This window comes from Apaloderma vittatum, unplaced genomic scaffold (genome assembly GCF_000703405.1).
Source record: "Apaloderma vittatum isolate BGI_N311 unplaced genomic scaffold, ASM70340v1 scaffold27300, whole genome shotgun sequence".
NCBI lineage: Eukaryota > Metazoa > Chordata > Aves > Trogoniformes > Trogonidae > Apaloderma > Apaloderma vittatum.
The window spans coordinates 3122-21813 of NW_009696678.1; the positions used below are offsets into that span (position 1 = coordinate 3122).

Sequence of the window (18692 nt, forward strand, 5' to 3'; positions counted from 1 at the left end):
CTGCGCCAGCCTTACCTGAGGTGTAAGGTTTTTTAGAACAAGCCAATTTGTTATTCTCCCTGAGCTGCTCTCACCCCAGCTTGAACCTAAATGATGGAAAATAAAGAGTGAGTGCCTGGCACCACCGAGCACCAGCGTGCTAGGAGGAGCATGAGAAGCCGTGTGGCATCCGACAGGAACACTCACAAATAAGAAAAACACACATAATACTAATATTTTGCAGACTCAAAACCATTAGAAGGCTGTTTTGGGATGGTACAGCACTTCATGTCTCTATCTTCTCATTTTATTTACTTTCTGAAGCGTTTTGATCACATAAATCCAGTCACGAGTAGCTACACTGTTGTCAGGTAATCATAACTGACTCAAACAACCAAAGAGTCTCGCTGTGAGCTCAGACCAGTTTTGAAGCCCGTCTGAAGGCTCTCCATGCTGTCGCCACCGAACTCTTGGGAGACAGGGGAAGTGCAGCGGCACAGGGGCTGGCTACCAGCCACAGAGCCTCCAACCAACCCACGGGAGACTGACAACAAACCCAACCCGCCCCCAGTCCCAAGGAGACTTCTCACCAGGGGTATATCTGGCATCAGAATTTCCCCATCCTCCACCCAGACGAAGGGAATTATCCCAAGTGGACAACGGTGGTTTCTGGCCGGTGAGCCCCGGAGGCGGGCGGGACGGAGCAGTGATGCTTTTAGGTGGCAAAGGGACCTTCCACAGCTCATGAGCCAGAGAGGTGTTAGTGACTGATCCAGGAGACCACGTTGATTTGGAATCACTGTTTCTGGCTACTAAAAGACACACAAAGACAACCACAATCACTGTGCTGCCTTGCTACAAACAGAAGCTCTTAAATCAGAATAAAATCAAAACAGCTACTTCAAAAATCAGTGGAGATCCCACTCGGAGGGGACCTCGGCACTACTTTTAAATGAACGTTTCGGATCCCCCTGTGGGACGCGAAGGGGAAGAAACAGCAGCAATACAAGGCGGCGTCACCTGAAGTGCTTTGTGCTGTACTGCTGAGGGAAACATTGTAGTTGGAGGCACGAATGGATGACCAGGCACTAGTTGAAGGCAGCGTGGTGTTCAAAGATGAGGATGACCCTGTAACGAAGAGACAGGTCAGCCACAGCACAGCCCAAATGCGGTAGAACGGAAAGGCTCGGCTCGCAGTCCAGACTGAACACGTCCGCACACCCAGCGAGGGACCTGCTCCACCCTGCTCAGCCCTCGCTCTGCAGGCGGGCGGTGACGAGAATGCTCGGCCGTGGCAAGGACCCTGCGCTGGCCACAAGTCACATCCCTGCAGCAGCAGCACGGCCGAGTGCTGCTCGCCTCCCGTCACCCTGGCTCCGTGCGCCCAGTGACATCAGAGCGCAGCGCGGCAGCACCCACATTCTTGGAATATCTGCTGCATTGCATCAGGTGGCAGCGCTGGAGCCAAGGATGAGCTGCTCAGCCGCCAGACCCACAAAGCAAGAGATAAACAAGGAGACGCGCAAGTAGCGACTGCGTCTCCAAGCAAAGGGCCTTTGGGAGCGAAGGCAGCTGCGCAGGCGATGCACCACGTACCACTGTTCCTGTCCCTGAGGTGGTCAACTTCCCGCACAGTATTAATTGAAAGATTGTTTATGACACTGCCAGGAGTGACGTAAGGGTCAGTTTCGGGGTCGATGTTTGGATAACCTTTCCATGGCTCGCCAGGACGGAACTCTAGGAACAGAGATGCAGAAAAGACGCTTATTTTAGGAAGCAGCTGCCTAAACGACACACCTCTAAACAACTGGGGCGCGGGGCACTGCGTACCTGGCGGCCAGTTAACACTGCTGGAGCCGTTAGGCGATTTGGCACGGGGCCAGCCATCCCCGATGGAGCCCGGAGGACTGGCTGGTGAGTTACTGCTGTTCATAAAGTCGTACGGAACAAACGGAGACTCTTCCAGCCTAAAACCACTTGAAATAGCACCTGATTTAGGGGGAGGAAAAAAAAAAAGCCATCAAATATTTTTCACAGCTGACTTTTATATTTTGTACACCTACATATCTATAAAACCACGCGACCTATGGCATAACCAGGACGTTATAGCAGCATGCTGCTCTGGTCATACTGTCTTCTCACGATGTCAGGTCACAGAGGAAGCCATACAGCAAGATGTCATCCAAAAGGAAACGTCTCTAATTTGGGGGAAAACTGTAAGAATAATCTCCCATGAAATCATCTCACTAAAACAGAGTACTTATTGAAGTTAAGTAAAACATTAATTCAAGAGGGTAAGAGCACTCTGTGAGACCCCAGCTGGGTAACAGGGGCAGCAGGTAAGTTCTGTGATGGGACGGCTCTTGGAAGAATCGGCTACAAAATCTGAAGGCTCTTTAGCTACTGCAGAGCTTTAAATTCAACTAATATTCCTGAAAAAAACCCTCAAAAAATCACTGGAGGCAAAGCAAGGAACAGAAGCACCATACACAATCTATTTAATTCCATGGAACTTCTGTAAGGAGAAGCTTAGGAGTCATCAAAGACATTCTACAGTCCTGAGGGAATAAATGACTTGTACTACGGATTCAACGCAACCCAAGAGTTCAAATAATCAATTCCTGATACTATTCAGCGAACACTGCCCACAGCAACGCGTTCCTCTAACAACCAGGAGAAGCTCAGGAGTGCAGTGGCAGGACATCTCCACCAGGTGCTGAAGGCAGCGGGTCATCTCATAGCAGCAACCCAGCTGACAAACCTAAAAATATCCAAACAATCTCGAGACTGACCAGTAACAGGAGACTGGAGACATTTTATAACTATCTTTAGACACAGAACCTTTGTGCTACAGACTCAGATTTTAACTGGATGAGATTTCAAGCAACTGAAACAGTTGAAATGTCACACGAGCCCTGATTACTGGAATGAAATACGAAGCAACCAAGTCCATCTCCTCTAAAACCGAGCACAGCAGTGGTACTAGCCTATCCCTTCTAAGCCCTCCCCATTTTCTGAATGCAAACGCACACATTCAGAACGAAAACCAGTAATTAAACATGTCAGACATGCCCAGAACGTGTGCACAAAGAGTTAAAACCCACAAATCACCTGAAGGTCAGCACGGTGAGGGAAAAAACCCAAACGCTAAGATGTCTAAAGCTTTTGCTTTAAACATATATGAAGCACTCCAATTCAGATTAAGGTAAAACTAGCAGCAGCGGTAGCCTGGTTAAAAAAGGAATTCTGACGAAAATCCGATGTGTAACGTCCAATGGTACTTGACAACACGTTCAACATACCATGTTTGCTGGAGTTTTGATCTAACGACGTGTTCACAGAAATGCTGTCGACTGTAGTCCATTTCCTCAGGCGAGATTGTGGCTCTTTAATAGTGCTCATATCCATGTTTACATTCAAGTTTGAGTTCATTCCTAAAAACACAGACAGCTTATGGAACACAGGCTAAATGTTGTCCTTCTGCTAATTACCACTGTTGTCCAAATAAACAATTACGAGCGTATTACTATGGTTATTTCATGCTTCCGAGCCTCTGTTTTCGAGAAACGTTCTGGCGTTTACTACAGTGAACTCACTGCAGACAGAAGCTAAGCGATGCAAAGCACTCTGAAGTACTCAGCTGACGTCTTCATGCAAAAAGGCGAGTGGAAGAAGCCTCTCAGGAAATTACAGGAGCTAAAATGCAAACCTCTATACCAGTGGTGTTTCTAACACCAGTCTCGCACCAGCACACCCACTGCTGTCACCTGCACAAGGCAGAAGCAGGGGACTTTGCAGAGCTGTGCTCGCTCAGAAAGACACTGCTGAGCACAAAGTCCCACGCTGGTCCCTGCAGTGACCACCTCACCCCCCTTCTCACTGGGGCTGCTGGCCAGGACCCCTCGCCGGCGTCCCCACCGCACCGGCACAAAGTGAGAATGACTTTGCGTGGAACCACACAAGCACCACTGCTGCCCTCCTCTGCTCACCCTGCTCACACTGTACGAAAACCCCATCAAGAGCAAACACATAAAGCTCGCCCTGGCCTGTTCTAGGCTGCTGTCTGTATTTCAAAACGTCTATCTGCCCCAGAATCAACACACTGCCAGCCCCACTCAGTCCGAGTACCTGTGAGGACCAGCTAATCCAGGCTCACACACCGTGCCCACGCTCCCGCCTTCGGCACCCCTGCTGCTGTCTTCCCACGTCTCCAAGAATCCGTAATTCATAACCACACCTGGTTACATTTCCAGCCCTTTAGATCTACGTACTTCATTTCTGAAAATAAACCACTACAACATTTTAACCCGGGGCAAGAAGCACACAGGGAACTTCTCCAATTTCTACCAGAAACCCTTTCATTCGGCACTGGAGATCAGTGCTTCGTTTTGTCCCAGGTCGACACCCGCTGCCACAGAGAGGCTGGGGGTTTGGTTTAGGTTAGTTGACTGGGTGGGTTTTTGATCTGCTTTTCTCAAAGGCACGAGCAGATGTTGATGCCAGAAAAGCAGCCACTTGACAAGCCTCAGAGAAAACAATTGGCTTTTCACTAAAGGGTGGAGAAACCCCAACAAGCCACTCGTTCTACCCTTAAGCTTTTATCTGTGAACCGAGTGCGGCTCCACTCGCCCACAGCACTGCCCAGCTCTGCCCCAGGGGATCCCAGGGAACTGTAACGTATCCTGCAGCCCAGCCCTGAGGGATCTCAAAGCACTCCTACACACACTGCAGGCTCCTGACCCACAGCACCGGCTGGGGTGACAAAGCAGCTCCTGAACAGCAGCGACTCAACTCCAGAAACGAAACAGAAAGGAACCGAACGCAGGCAGGAAGGAACCAAACGTGGGAAGGAAGGAACCAAACGTGGGAAGGATGCCATCGCTCGGGAAGAAGTTAAATGCTCCTTTTGTGAGCCCCAACGGAGGGTCTCTAAGAGCTAAGCCAACTTCATTTCTGAATGAAAGCAGCAGGAGATCCTGATGCCAGTCACCAGCAGCAACCAGGAAGCAGCAGCCCGGACTCAGGAGCGGCCGCAAGCAGGACCCCGTGTGCCACATGCAGCGCTCCAGCCCGACCCGCCGGCTCCGCAGCGCTCCACCTCCAAGCACACGGGTTTTGGCAGCGGTCTCTACTAAACAAAACAAACTCTTCTACAAAGGGCAATGAGAATGCAAAGGGGATCAGCCCAACAGAAATGACCAGATTAGAGTAACATAGAGGAAAAGCAAACTGAAGAGGAGGCAAAAAATATGGATAAGGAGTAAGAGGTAAATGGTGGACAGTTGTAGTAAGTGTAAGATAGCATTAAAAAGGGACCTAAAGTAAGGAGAAAATATACAAGCCTGGAATTTCTGAAGTAGAAATTGGACAGAAGCCTGGAAACGTAGGGAGAAAGAAAGAGATGTTTGTATTTATACACGTTCAGACATTCTGCCTGAAACGAGACAAGCATTCTTTAAAAACGCAGAGCTAAGAGCTTTCTTTCCTGGACAAAACCACTACAAGGGAAATTAACATTTTGTTCTACCTATGCAATTCCAGATCCATGGAAAACATTTTTAAAATCCAAAGCAATGAGACCACATCAATGGATACTTTGTAGGGATTCTACTTCTAAGAGTCCTTTAGCTCCACAAATCCTAACTGCCAAAGGACTTGGTATCGATCACCCTTGGGACCCAGAGGGTGAGAAAAACAAAGAAAAGGAGACAGCGTTAAGAACCTACAGCATCGCGCACTGAAATGCAGTCAGTCACTTCTGGGAAGGAGTGCACTTGTGAAAAACGTTCTCTGGTGAACAGGGAGAACTGGCTAAGCCACACAGAGTTACTACTTCCATTAAAATCCCACGAGCTAACAGGACTTCAGTCCCCGGTGTTTTCAGAGGAGGCAGGCAAGGCGGAAAGACAGGCTGTGCGCCACCGGAGCACGAACTGCACGAAATCAGCACGGAGAAACTCACCTATAGGGAAGCTGCTGAACGCATTGATTGGTGACGGCCCTTTCTGTAGCTCAGGAGTAGCGTGGGGTATGACATTCTCAAGGAAAGATTTCATGCTGGGCTGATGGAGTGACTGCTGCTGAGAGGGTGGAGTTTGCTGCTTCATTAACAGGTTTGGATCAAGCTGACGGGACTGTTGCATCATCTGTTGCTGCATACTGAGAGATCGACCCTTGGAAAAACAAAACAGTTACAATAGAAATAGGGAAAAAGCTTTTCCACCTTCAAAGAAAGATCATGAAAGGCATCTCTGGGTTCTGTGCATCTTAGCACAGCAAAAGCCCAGCGTCAAGCTAAGTCACTTCTTTACAGCTTGTCAAAATCCCACCCACTCTTGCACGCTTTAATGCAATTCGTAACAAGAAAAGCAGCTCAGGACAGAAGACAGTTTTTAAAGACAGTTTGAAAAGTTAATAATAAACGTATTTATTTACCTGCTGCTCCTGCTGCTGACGACCACCAGAAGGCATGCTTCGATTCTGCGCTTTTTGCTGCTGAGCCAACAACCGCTAGGAGACAGTGTTTTGTGGTGGTTTTTTTAAGAACAGTTTAAGATGACTTAAGTCTCTACTTAGACTTGCAAACAGAACCCGGAGCGACTAGCTTTGTTGGCTTACCTGTAACTGGGAGATCTGAGAAAGCTGGTTTAACTGGGACAGTTGATTCAACATGGCTACCTGTTGCGGGCCAAAAAGTGGGCTCAGGCCACCGTTGTTTGGTGCATACTTCAGTAATGATACTGGAACCTGCAAAACAGACCGGTGTGGAGAGGGACTGACGGTAACGTGCAGTTAGTTAACACCAGGTGTAGAATATTACAAGCCCTGGCCAGCGGTCACCCAGCTTCTGAAGCTCCCATCCAGCCAACCAGGTTCTCAAATATTTACAGAATAAACACCAGCAGCACTCATCAACAGACCCCAATCTTCTGAGGCAGCATTTGGGTAGTTCATGCACAGAATGTTTTATGCACTGAATTACCTGAGGGGATAGTAATGGAGGAGGCACTTGAGCACGTGGATTAGGCTGAGACGAATTAAGAGGTTGTGCTGGAGGCTGCTGCATGCTCCTGGGCTGTGCTGCTATATTACCAACACCAAACACACTGGGATTGCCATTCTGGGGAAAGGAAGGACAGTTAGTGACAACAAACCTCTTCCGCAGCCTGTCCCACCCCTACACATGCGAATTCAAAGTTAAGCACGTATCAGTCACAGAAGTAGCTAGGAAGTTATACCAAAAGCATTAAATGCTGTCAAGTAACATGCCAAGGAGATGCAGGCAGCCTTACCTGTCTAACAGAATTCAAGTTTTGCATACCCAGCCCTGCTAGGGAGCCAAGGGCTTGGTTAGGTAGTGCATTATTTGAAGGGGGAAGCTTCATGTTTTGATTGGACATAAACTGCATGTTTTGGGACTCGTCTGCTACAATGCCATCCTGATGGGACAGACAAACCGACGCGCAACAACCAGCCAGCAAGCAAGCGGAAGGGAGAACCCATTGCCGAGAACAGAAGGGAAGAGTCACACGACAGTCCAGCACCAGCAGGAAATAGGCAGAAAACAAAAGAGATCAGGTTAGTCATCGGCACCGCAACCGGGCGACAGAAAGAGCTTAGTATCATACATCAGTCAGTTCAGAAGAACAAAACACATCTTAGGGAGCACCGAGAGAGCCCCAGCTCTCCACTCACCGCACAGAGCTAAGGAGCACACGGGTAACTGTTCAACAGAGGCGCCCACCAGGGAGACCCCCACTGACCTTATCGAAGTAAGGACCGCGATCCATGGAAGACTCTTTGGAAATCTGAGGACGAGAACCAGGGCCTTTTCCAACCACACGATTGTAATCTCCAGCGCCAAGGCCGTGTTTATCCATCTCCATCCGCTTATCTTGCAATAACCCTACGACATGGCGAGAGATGTGACTGCAGCAGGGAGGAAGAGCCGCGCTTCCCGCTCAGAAACCAGTTAGTGCTTAGGGAGAGCTGAGCTCAGGCTGCTCCCCAGATACTGAACGAACAGCAGTTTAGCCTCAACCTCTCTGGGCTTTTGCAGCAAGGGGCAAGAAAAGACTGCAAGTCAACGGCTACAGACAAAACCTGGAATGAGGAAAGCGTCACCATGTTTTGCTGGGCCTCACAAAAGCACTGTTCTCGGTTTTCTCTTAACCAACAAAGTCGAGTTGTTCAAACTCGGGTTTCCAGTTATGAACGTCACTTTTTTTTTCTTTCAGTAGCAACAAGCAGTCTTGGCTTTGCAGTATCTTTATCACATCCCCTACATTTGTGTGATATTTCAGAGGTCTCTTAATTTGATTCAGCTAAGAAAAAAGCCTCTTTAGTAAAAAAAAAAACCCAACACCACAACCCCACCAAAACCACCTAAGACACACACAGGGGAAAAACCCACCTCACAAACTTAAAAAGTATTTGTGCTCATTAAAACCTAATTTTATTACCTTTTGCCATTAATACCACCAGGCAAGCATAGTGCCAAGAGAATTACTTTCCAAGCAGATGCTTAAAATTAAATTTTTGTAAAAATGGAACAATTTAATGAGGTTTGCCACTAATAGTGAAATCTAAAATTTAAAGAACAATTTAGTTATACAGCAAAACCAGGAGCTCCAATGTGAAAATACCCAGTTTTACACTTGAATAAAAAGAGTTCAGCTACAACAAAACCTAGAGTGCTACAGTTACTTTTAACAAAATATGCTATTGTTATGATATAGTTATTAATGGATTAAAGAATTATACTGGTTTTGATTTGCTAGAGGAATCGTAACAGTCCGTGGATTCAAATAAAAATACAATGGCTCACAAGTCGTTTTATACTCAGGTTTAAACGTTTCTAAAATAACAGTCCAGTATTAATTTAGTTCTAAGAACTGAAAATGTGTTTCCAAGAACGAACCACAAGGAGCAAGTGCGGTATTTGGAACATTTGTGTTTATGTTTAGTGAAGGGAGCCAGAAGGCAATCTGGATACGTCCGGTACAAGAAACAAACCCACCACTCCCCGAGGACGATCCTCATTGTCAGCTTTAGATATATATATGAAAATATATAAACTTAGCTCGATTCACGGCCGCTATTGCTATAGCAACCAGGTGATTCAGGTGCGTAGCATTACTCACACACATACATTGTTTGTCCACAAGGGTATTCCTTTTCTTTAGGGAAACCTATATTCAACTACTTGGAGCTGTAACTATACATATTATATACAGATTTTTAGAAGTCATTTACAGAAGGCTACAAACTAAAGGAGAGGCTGGAAAGAAATAAAATGCAGCTCTGTTCTCCTATTCTTACCTCCAGACATGTCCATCTTATTGCTCTGTATGGTTTCTTCTGGTGATTCTCTCTGAAGTAATAAAATGAACCATAGTTATTCAATAATAATATTTTTAAAAGCTAAACCAAAAGACTCCTATATACTATTTCAATTCAAACCTGCAAAGAAAAAGAAAATCAAGACAGATCAGGTGCTATTTCTAAGTATTTTCTCCCGTCAGTTGTTACCCAGCTGAACACAGCTATCTTCCCCAGACACACACGCACCATCCCGTGGAACAGCAGAGCGCCGGCCGAACCCTTGGGCAGGGTTTCCAAACCACCTTTTCTCAATAAACACCCTCTTTGTGTAAGGAGGATGCAAAGAAAAGGGACAGGTAGCGGAGGGAAGACAAATAAAAGAAGAATACTAGGAACACAAACCCCAGGCAATTAACCATTTTGTTGTAACCCACGAGCGCTTCGTTACGACCCTGGGAAGGCAGGAGAGCCAGGCAAAGGCAAATACTTACGGAAAAAGTGAGATTTGTGAATTGCTTAATGAACGGATTGATCCATGTCTCATCTTGCTTATTTCCACCTTTCATTATTCCCTTAAAAACAGAAAGGAACTCCTGTGATGCTCAGAAGGTGCCGACCACCCACCGCCCCAATCCCATCACTGAACGCCACGAGGATTAAAGCCCCGGGGCACGGCTCAGCCTCTTCCGCCTTCGCTTTCAGAAACGACGACTGTGTAAGAACCTTGACGTGACCTCCTTATTACCTTGGTGGGCATTTTTTTCATATACGGTGGCCAATTCAAAGACGGGTTAGCTTCTTGCGAAGAACTGCTGTTCCACATTCCAATCTCGACATCCTCCTCTTCCTCCCAGCTGGTCTGACGACTGCCTGCCAAGGGCATATCATCTCCACACCAACTGTCTTGCATAGATTTAGGCCCTGGTAGTGGGAAAAAAAAAAATCCAGCACGTTACCATTTCAGCAGCGACTCACCGCCCTTGACACCCACGTCAGCCTGAAGGTTATTGCACGATTAAAAACTCCCTCAGAAATGTAAAGCTTCGACAGAGGCATTTCACCGGCCTCAAGCACCTTGACTGGAAGACGAGGCAGAGAGCACTCACCGGGTTTGGTTGGAGCCTGTTGACCAAGAGAAGCGTTTCCCCAGCCAGAGGTGCCTGCTGCATCGCTGATGGGCTCTCCCCAGCTGGTACCAGTATCCATGGGTTTACCCCAAGCTGAAGTTCCGTTATCTACAGTAGTGGCTGGAGTAGAAGGCTCTCCCCAACCTTTTTAAAGCAGCATGAGTTACTGGCATGGTTTTAAACAGGATTAAAAAAGCTACATAAAGAGAGACTCAACTGGTTTGCCTTTTCTAGACCCGTAACATACAATCAAAACACGTTAGTGCACATTTGCATTTTGTATGAAGGAAGTTATTACAACTGTAAGCTGCTCCATAAAAGTAATCACAAAAATACAAATTTCATACGTAAAGAATTACACGTTGATAATAGAAATGTCTAAGTACCTAAGAGCTGCTCGTTACGTTTAAGCTAATCCTCTTTGCATGTGAGAAAGAGACAAAGCACAAAATCTTTCATAAACGTCACACAAGCTCATCTGCGAGTATCATTACTCACTGCTCCCAAAACTACAAGATCAGGAATTCTGATCTTGAGTCCATACGAAACCACCACCCTTCACCTGTCTTGCAGCAGCTCAACACTTTCTGGGGGGGCTCTTTGACAACATTAAGGTGTAACCGGTTTAGAATCAAGAGAAGAAAACCACTTTCGTTCCTCAGGCACTATTTTAAATATTTCCTGTGTTCCCACACCCCAGAATTCAAGTAGAGCTGTCTAGTCTTTATTACTCAAGGTATTTAAAGCTAGAACAGATCTGATCTCATAAAAATAAACATCTATGAGCACTGGTTTTTTTAATAAATAAAAATGGTACTTCACCGGCACTTTCCCCTTTCCTCTTTGAAACTGAAAGGGTGACACGAAGTGCAAACAAAAGAATTGTTTTACAAGTAAGAGAAAACACAAATTTGCATAAAACCAAGCCTTACCAGAACCCGAACTGCTCTCCTTGCTAGACATGGCACTTGAAGACAGTAGCTGCTGATGTACCTGTGCTTGCTGGTCTGAACTGCTGCTACTGTTTGGGACATTTTTATTCCACATATTCACATTTTTGTAGTTGTATTTGCTTGGATCCCCCCAAGCAGAAGTTCCATCATCAATTTCCATTTTGCGGCGTATCGACTCGGGGGACGGCTCCTCCCAGCCCGTGGGTTCTTCCTCCTTCGCTGTTGCCGGCATCGGTCCGCCCAGCCAGCCCGACCCCGGGGGTTTGCTGGGGGCAGCCGGTGCTCCCCAAGAGCCAACATCTGGTTTGTTCCATTCGGGGGAGCTGATTGGCTTCGACGAATCCCCCCAGACTTGAGGCTGATTGGATTTCGCAGGGTCTCCCCAGCCCTGGTTCTGATTAGACTTTGCAGGCTCATCCCATCCCGAAGAATTATTCGGGTTTGTATTGTTACCTCCCCAAGTAACAGCATTTGATTTACCCGGCTCGTTCCAACCAGATACTGATCTGTCGCTGTCGCTGCCTCCTGAACTGGATTTCTTAGCCTCGCCCCAATGGTTACTCCGTGAATTCTCGCCCCAGCTATCGCCGGCAGAAACCGCCCAACCTTGCCCGGCCTTCTGTCCATCCGCCCATCCCTGTTTGAGCTTCTGTGCGTCGTTCCAAGATGACTTTTCCTCTTTGCCACTTCCCCACGATTGATTGCTCTTGACCATTACTGTAGCAGCAGAATCTTCTTCCCACCCCCCTTGGCTGTTTGACCCTTTGGAGTCTCCCCACCTTGGAGCAGACTTTGGATCTCCCCACCCTGATACAGATGAGGTATCATTATTATTAGGGCTAGGTCTATCCACACACCCCCCTGAGCTGGAAGTCTGTGTCACAGAGCCCCCCCAGGCCTCTGTCCCATTGTCAGTTTTTCTTTCACCCCTTGGCGACGTTTCGGTATCCCAGGCAGTGTTCTGTTTGATTGGAGTCTGTCCCCAACCCGAGTTGGAAAGGACACGTGGATCTAAGTCAGTTCGGTTCACTATGCTTTGGAGTAACGCGTGCTGGTCGACTTTCCTTCTCTCTCGGTTCTGTCCTTCCGCGGTCGCTCGGTCTTCGTGGCACCCAGCGCTCTCCGAACTGCCTTCGCTGTCCCCCGTACCTGTTTTGGCCCAGGCGCTGCCCTGCTCGGTGATGTGGGGAGCAGCGGAGCTCTGGCCGTTGAGGTCGTCCTCCTCAGCAGGTTTCCATCCGTTTGTAAACTTGCGGCCGCTCCCGCTCCCGCTCTCGCTGGAATGCTGATTGCTACTGGGCAGTTTGCTCCACTCCCCGTTGGAAATGCCAGCGCCAGGGTTTTGTGCAGGGTTGCCCCATCCTCTCCTACTCCCGCCAGCACTCGCCCCGTTCCCGCTTCCCCACGGCACATTCTGGGAGCTGCCTGCCCCTGCCTCCCACACCCCTCCTCCTCCTCCTGCTTTATTCCCGTTGATTTGAAAGTTAGTGCCGCCAGGCCCGCTACCGCCCGGCTGCATTAGAGTTGCATTCACAGTGTCACCATTAGCTTGGCTGTTGGGGCCCGGACATTTGTCTCCAGAGTAACTAGAACCATAGGCACCCCACGTAGTACCGTAAGAGCCACCGTTTTTGGCCTCCCCGTTGCTAAGGTGAGGAATGGAAGTGCCGTTTGTAACTGGAGAGGCCTGAATCTGAGAATGATTCATTGTGCTCACGCGCCAGGCCCCGTGCCCTGTATTATTAGGCAGTTCGTTAATCTGCACTGAACCAGCAGAGTTTGGTAAACTAGAGGTCATAAAGTTAGTAGTGTTATTTGGTCCATTCATTTCAGTGTTAAGGTTTTGAGGTTGCCCACTGAATGAAACCTTCCTTGTACCATTGACTTCAGAATCGCAACTTTCCTGAAGGCTTCCCCAGGAACCATGGGCTGAGCCACCCACTTTGGAGCCGACGCTCTGACCGCTCGAGATCTGACCTACGGTGCTGCACTGAAGACTTGTGCCAGGATTGACGCTCCCTACAGACCCTTTCAGGGCGTGTCCGCTGCTCTCCAATGCAGGCCAGGCACCATGGTTGCCATTCGAATTCAAAGTGCTTGGATTTAACCCCCCATTTGATGGAGAGTTTATGGTGCCCCAAGCATTCATTCTATTGTTGCTACTTTCAGATTTGCTGTCAGGAGCATCCACAGAAACTTGACATGTGCTTATTATGGCTCCGTGGGACAAAGCCCACGGCCCATTAATACTTCCATTGCCCACATTATTGCTGTTGCTACCAACCACAAACTTATTCTGAGAACCATGTCCAATGCCATTTCGAATGCCATCGCCTTCACCACCCGTGCTCCCTGAAGCCATCATAACGAGGTTCCTCTCTGACCCAGAGCTAGAGGCAGAGTCAGTGTCCATACATTCTGAAGTCAACTCTGGGTCACTGCCAGTGATCGATGGCCATGCTTCTTTGTCAGAGCCGTCTACAATAACTTTATCCCAGTTTGTGCTGGAGTCACTATTTGAAGAGACTGGTCCCCAGTGAGAATTTTCATAATGGGATCCTAGACCACTGTGGTTCAGATCTAAAGGGAAGAAGGAAAGCCCAAGAGCATTATTATAAATTTAGTATTATTACTTCATTAAGCAGAAGAGGAAAAATAGCACAAAGATACCAAGCCAGGAATCATTTTGCTTATTTGAACGGCATGGTCACCGATGACCAAGCGAGCTTCCAAGCCCAGAACACTTCTCACGAGCATGCAAAGCTGCACTCGCAAAAAAGCACGAAGCACTACTCCTAAAGGTACAGCTCTTCTTTCCCAGAGAAATAGGGGTTTTTTTCAGTAAAAACTCTGCATCACCGCTTACAAAGTCTCTTCTAAAAACATATACAGACTAAATGCTAAAAATGCTATAAAAGCAATGGTATTCTGAGAGGCAGAAATCTCAACGGGATGTTAAACTGACCCAGTAGCACCAAGTGCTACGTGACAGCAGCCAGAGAAACACACAACAGTCTCTCACAGAAACCACCAGACCCCTCTCAAGTTCTGCTGCCGCAGAAGTACAGACAAAGCACAGCAGCTGAACCGACACTTCTCATTTTCATCTCTGTAAGAACTGCTGCTTCTTTCTCAATAAACAAGCGACCATGTCTGTGAATCAAGAAGTCATACATACACTCTAATTCACTTACAAAGTTTCCATGGTTAAATACATGCACCATGGAATATTTGCTCAAAGCAAGTGCCATCGATTGTCATCTCATACAGAATCACAGAATATCAGGGGTTGGAAGGGACCTACAGCTCTACTGCAGAGACTTCTCCCCCAGGTGTTAAAGACACTGTCAGGTGCAGCAGAAGATCAAACCACGGAAGTGAGAGGCATGCGAAATAGGAATGAATTCGGCACCACAACCCAAGTACAAAGCACCGGTGCAGTTTTTGTTACTTGGCGTTTGCCTGCACTGAAAGAATAACCACACTAGTGTACGGTCAAGGGCTGCAGCCGTAGCAAACCATGCTTCTCTGCCATTAAAACATCCAGGCTTTTCCAAAAAGTACGTCAACTTCTCTTTGAAATGTTCTCCTTTTTTTGCCTTTACACAGAATATTAAAATGTAGGTACCTAAAGCTAAGAGAAAAAAGTCTTGTAGCTGCTGCTCATTCCTACTCCGTTTTTACAGCCCATGTCCCAGGTGCCTGGGAAAAGGCGCAGTGACCTTGCCCCAACACCTCCACGGAGCCGCACCTCTTCACACCAACACACGGTAACAGATGCTACACCTAACCTGGAATTTTCTCAAAAGCTATTGGAAGAACCTTTAGGAACTGGCTACTTCAAAACCGCAACACCAACTTCTAAGTCTCTCATCCCCTCCGTGCTGCCCAGCGGCAGGCAGCTGGGGGCACCTCCTCTGCTAAAAATGTGAAGTCAGAGCTGCCACCTCCGCAGAGGCTGGAGCGGGCACAAGCGGTGGCAGCGCTGGTGGGGCGGGCGCCTGCTCTCGGGGCTCCAGCCCCCCAGGGGAAGGGCTGCGGGGCTTTCTCTCTGCGGGCGAGACCGACCAATCTGAAGAGAAGCAGAGCTGACGTGGATTTAAAACGAGACCCTGTTTCAGCACCTCCATCTCTCAAAAGGAGTTTAAGAACACGGTGATAAGCAGAACACTCCACGTTTTTACACCGGACTAACGAATTTTAAATACCAAATTATTTGAATTTACGATCTTGATGACCTCTAAGGAAACAGAAACAAATCAAACAAAGTTTACATTCAGTTACTATGGACAGTTTACACTGTCCGTATTACACCGAGTACTACAGTGACGTGCAATCAGTTTTGGTCTATTTTTCATTAACTTTTCATCATTATCAACACTGTTCACCCTGCAGTGAAAAACAATTAAGGCAAAGACCCTGCCTCCATGAGTAGGTAGCTTGGAGCAGCACAGAGCAGGGATCACTCACCGTTCCTCCAGCTATCACTTAAGCTTCCCCTGGTAACTACAACCTGAGAAACAAGGATGCTGGCACAAAAAAAGTGGAAAAAAGACCTGCAGCAGGTAGAAATAGCGCTGCAAGAGTCACAAGTGCCTGGAGAACCACACAGCATCCTTGGGGCTCAGCTGAGCATAACCCAGAATCTGCCTATTAATGTATTACTAGAAAAAGCTGGAGTATCTGAGCAATTATCTGACAAACCCCAAGATTTCAAACCTTGAAAGACATTTAACCTATATTAAAAGTCTAATTAAAGTGAAGAGTTGTCTGCACTCTCACAAACGAGAGAATCAACTGCATCAAAAGCTGCCCTAACAAAACCAAACCCTGAGCACACGATCCATTTTAAAGCAACAAGTGTGCAGATGCCCAACAGCCTGACCTCGGTGTGGACAGAGACAGGGGTTACGGCTACAAGTGAGAGTGAAACGGGAAACAAACCCTATTTTGCACAACACTTGAATACATAAAAAGAAAAACTGTTTTCATTAAACAGGCAGCTTGTAACGAGCCCGTGCACAAAGGGCACACAGGGACTGGGGTCCCGTCCCAGAACTCCACCCCACCGCACAGAACCTGCTCTGACTACCTGCACATAAACGTGTCGTAGTGACTTGTAGCACGAGCCACTGCTCTGAAATATTCCTACCTGAATCTCCACAACCCATGAGCTTCTGAAATTATCTACACAAATACTGAATAAGCTGCTGATTCTTTGTATCCGGCAGATACCACACAAGCAACCTCCAACTTGAAAAATCGCAGCCGACAACAGACACTCGGTGCCCAGCAGAACAAGTCACTAACAGCTTACTCTTGCCTTTGTCCCCAAAACTATTTAGAAGTTGCAACTGAACCTTTGCTACTTAAATCCTGGACAAAAAAAACCCCAAAACCACAAACCTGAGTTTCTTAAAATTCAATAGTCTGCTAGACTTTTTTTGTCAGTAATTTATAATTTAATATTTCAATGCTTTCTGTCTACAAGTTACCCCCACAGGAAACGTTTGCAGGAAACCCTACGTGTTTTCTAGAGTGGTTTGTTTGTTTTAAAGTAGCGTCACATGGCCTAAAATAAACAGGAGGAATTGAGAAGTGTAAATGAAGAAATACCGAACCTCGCTCCCTGTGCCTACTTGTCCAGTTCCGGCCACGCTGGTACCCGCAGGCTGCCAACACTTTGCCAATTCTGGTACCTTTGGTCCTTATGCAGAAATGCATTTCGGCAGAGAAGCTTTTCAGCTTTTAGTAACGAAGCTTTACTTCTTGATGAACAAGCTAAAAAGCACCTTCATTGCAAAACAACAAAACCAACTAAATAAAACCGTTTGGTTAACATCGCGTATTTGTTTCTCTGCGGTAGAGAAAAAGGTCTGTCCGAGCCTTCCTGAATTACTGCACCTCCAGAACCCGCAGGTGCCTCCGTGCACGTGCTGCCTCAGCGTTAGCCCAGCCCTCAGACCAGAGAGGCTCCCAGACACGATTTCCCCACCGCGCCATGGAACGACTCTGGTATGAGGGACAGACCATTCCCTTTAATACCACAAAGAGGCAATTTAACACAAAGGCATAAAGGGGGAAAAAAAGACACTTGACATTGTAAAGCTAACACAGTCGAAACTTCTGTTTGGGTATGAACTCTGGCATTTCTTTAGAGAATTAAAAATGCTGAACCAAACGCAGAAGGCAATGGCACAGGGAAGGTATATTTCAGTCAGTCACTCACGCAGCACATGCTATTGAAAAGCGTAAGCCAAAGAATAAAAAAAAAAATAATAAAAAAAATCAGACAAAACTGTGTGAAACATATAACTACTACAAGCCCACGCAGTGCAAAAAATGTGAGATTTAAATAGCTAACCTGACTGGTTAGGGGAGTGGCTCACCAAGTCCCGAATGGGAGGCATGCCTACAAAAACAAAACAAAACAAACAAAAAAAGCGAGAAAATTACAGAGGTGTTACTCGAGTAAACTGGCCCTTTGAGAACAGCCCCCAAAGCGCCGGGTGCACAAACCCGTCCCTCAGCAGCCTGTTCGGGAAAGGCTCCTCCAGAACCACATCGCTCCCAATGCCCGCGCCAGGGCCCAGCGAGCTCGGATCTGCCTCCCCCGGTGCCCAACGCTCCGCGGGCAAGACACCGAGAGCCGACCCAGCTTCCAGCGGTACCAGTTAGATTCAGCTGCCAGCAGTTTTGCCGCTTTTACTAAACACTGCCGTCACTTACTAGTTAGTTTTTATGCCTTTGGCATTTAATTAACCAATTTAACAGGTCTTCAATTTAGAAGTTTGATTTATGTAAAAAAGAGGAAGAATTTGTAGTCATCAAACCCCAAACCAACCAAGTTTTGACTGTACCAACTTAGAATTTCAGAGGTCAGCCCTGAAACCTCAGTAGGTTTGTATCACTCCTTGGAGCAGCACGCATCCTCCACCTGGAAGTCATGATTTTGCTACCTGATTTACCCGAGATAACTCCGTGCAGTCCAGCTCTTGACTTAACCTCAGCAAACTGACATCCACCACGTCTCACAGCTTCTTCCCTCTAAGTGCTCTACAGACAGGTATGAAATCACAGCCGGTGTTTCCAATTCACAAATCCTACAGCTGGAGACCAGAACGACTCTGCTTAAGGCAGCGTCTTCCAGGCTGAGCCAGCCTCCACCCCTGCTGACTGAAAAACCCAACTACTCGCTTCTTGACTCTCACACTAAGGCCCGCTCGCCCCCTCCAAGCTACGGGCAGGATCTGCTTTCGAGGCTCGGCTGAACAGCTCTGAGCTATCTGCGAGGGGCGCAAGGATCCGG

The 18692-nt window shown here is 47.4% G+C and overlaps 1 protein-coding gene across 1 annotated transcript in view; it reads right to left on the reverse strand.

Moving 5' to 3' along the window:
* Positions 1 to 17793, reverse strand: part of TNRC6A (trinucleotide repeat containing 6A) — a 19577-nt gene extending 1784 nt beyond the window's left edge. The window contains exons 1-17 of the mRNA XM_009875944.1: positions 17748 to 17793; positions 11363 to 13963; positions 10410 to 10574; positions 10049 to 10224; positions 9795 to 9875; positions 9301 to 9352; positions 7743 to 7885; positions 6962 to 7099; positions 6598 to 6726; positions 6415 to 6489; positions 5942 to 6152; positions 3282 to 3413; positions 1810 to 1968; positions 1576 to 1716; positions 1000 to 1107; positions 570 to 791; positions 16 to 86 (exon numbers count right to left, since the gene is read on the reverse strand). Of these exons, the coding sequence (XP_009874246.1) occupies positions 16 to 86; positions 570 to 791; positions 1000 to 1107; positions 1576 to 1716; positions 1810 to 1968; positions 3282 to 3413; positions 5942 to 6152; positions 6415 to 6489; positions 6598 to 6726; positions 6962 to 7099; positions 7743 to 7885; positions 9301 to 9352; positions 9795 to 9875; positions 10049 to 10224; positions 10410 to 10574; positions 11363 to 13963; positions 17748 to 17793 (4650 nt within the window). The remainder of the gene's footprint in view (positions 1 to 15; positions 87 to 569; positions 792 to 999; positions 1108 to 1575; positions 1717 to 1809; positions 1969 to 3281; positions 3414 to 5941; positions 6153 to 6414; positions 6490 to 6597; positions 6727 to 6961; positions 7100 to 7742; positions 7886 to 9300; positions 9353 to 9794; positions 9876 to 10048; positions 10225 to 10409; positions 10575 to 11362; positions 13964 to 17747) is intronic.
* Positions 17794 to 18692: the final 899 nt, after the last annotated feature.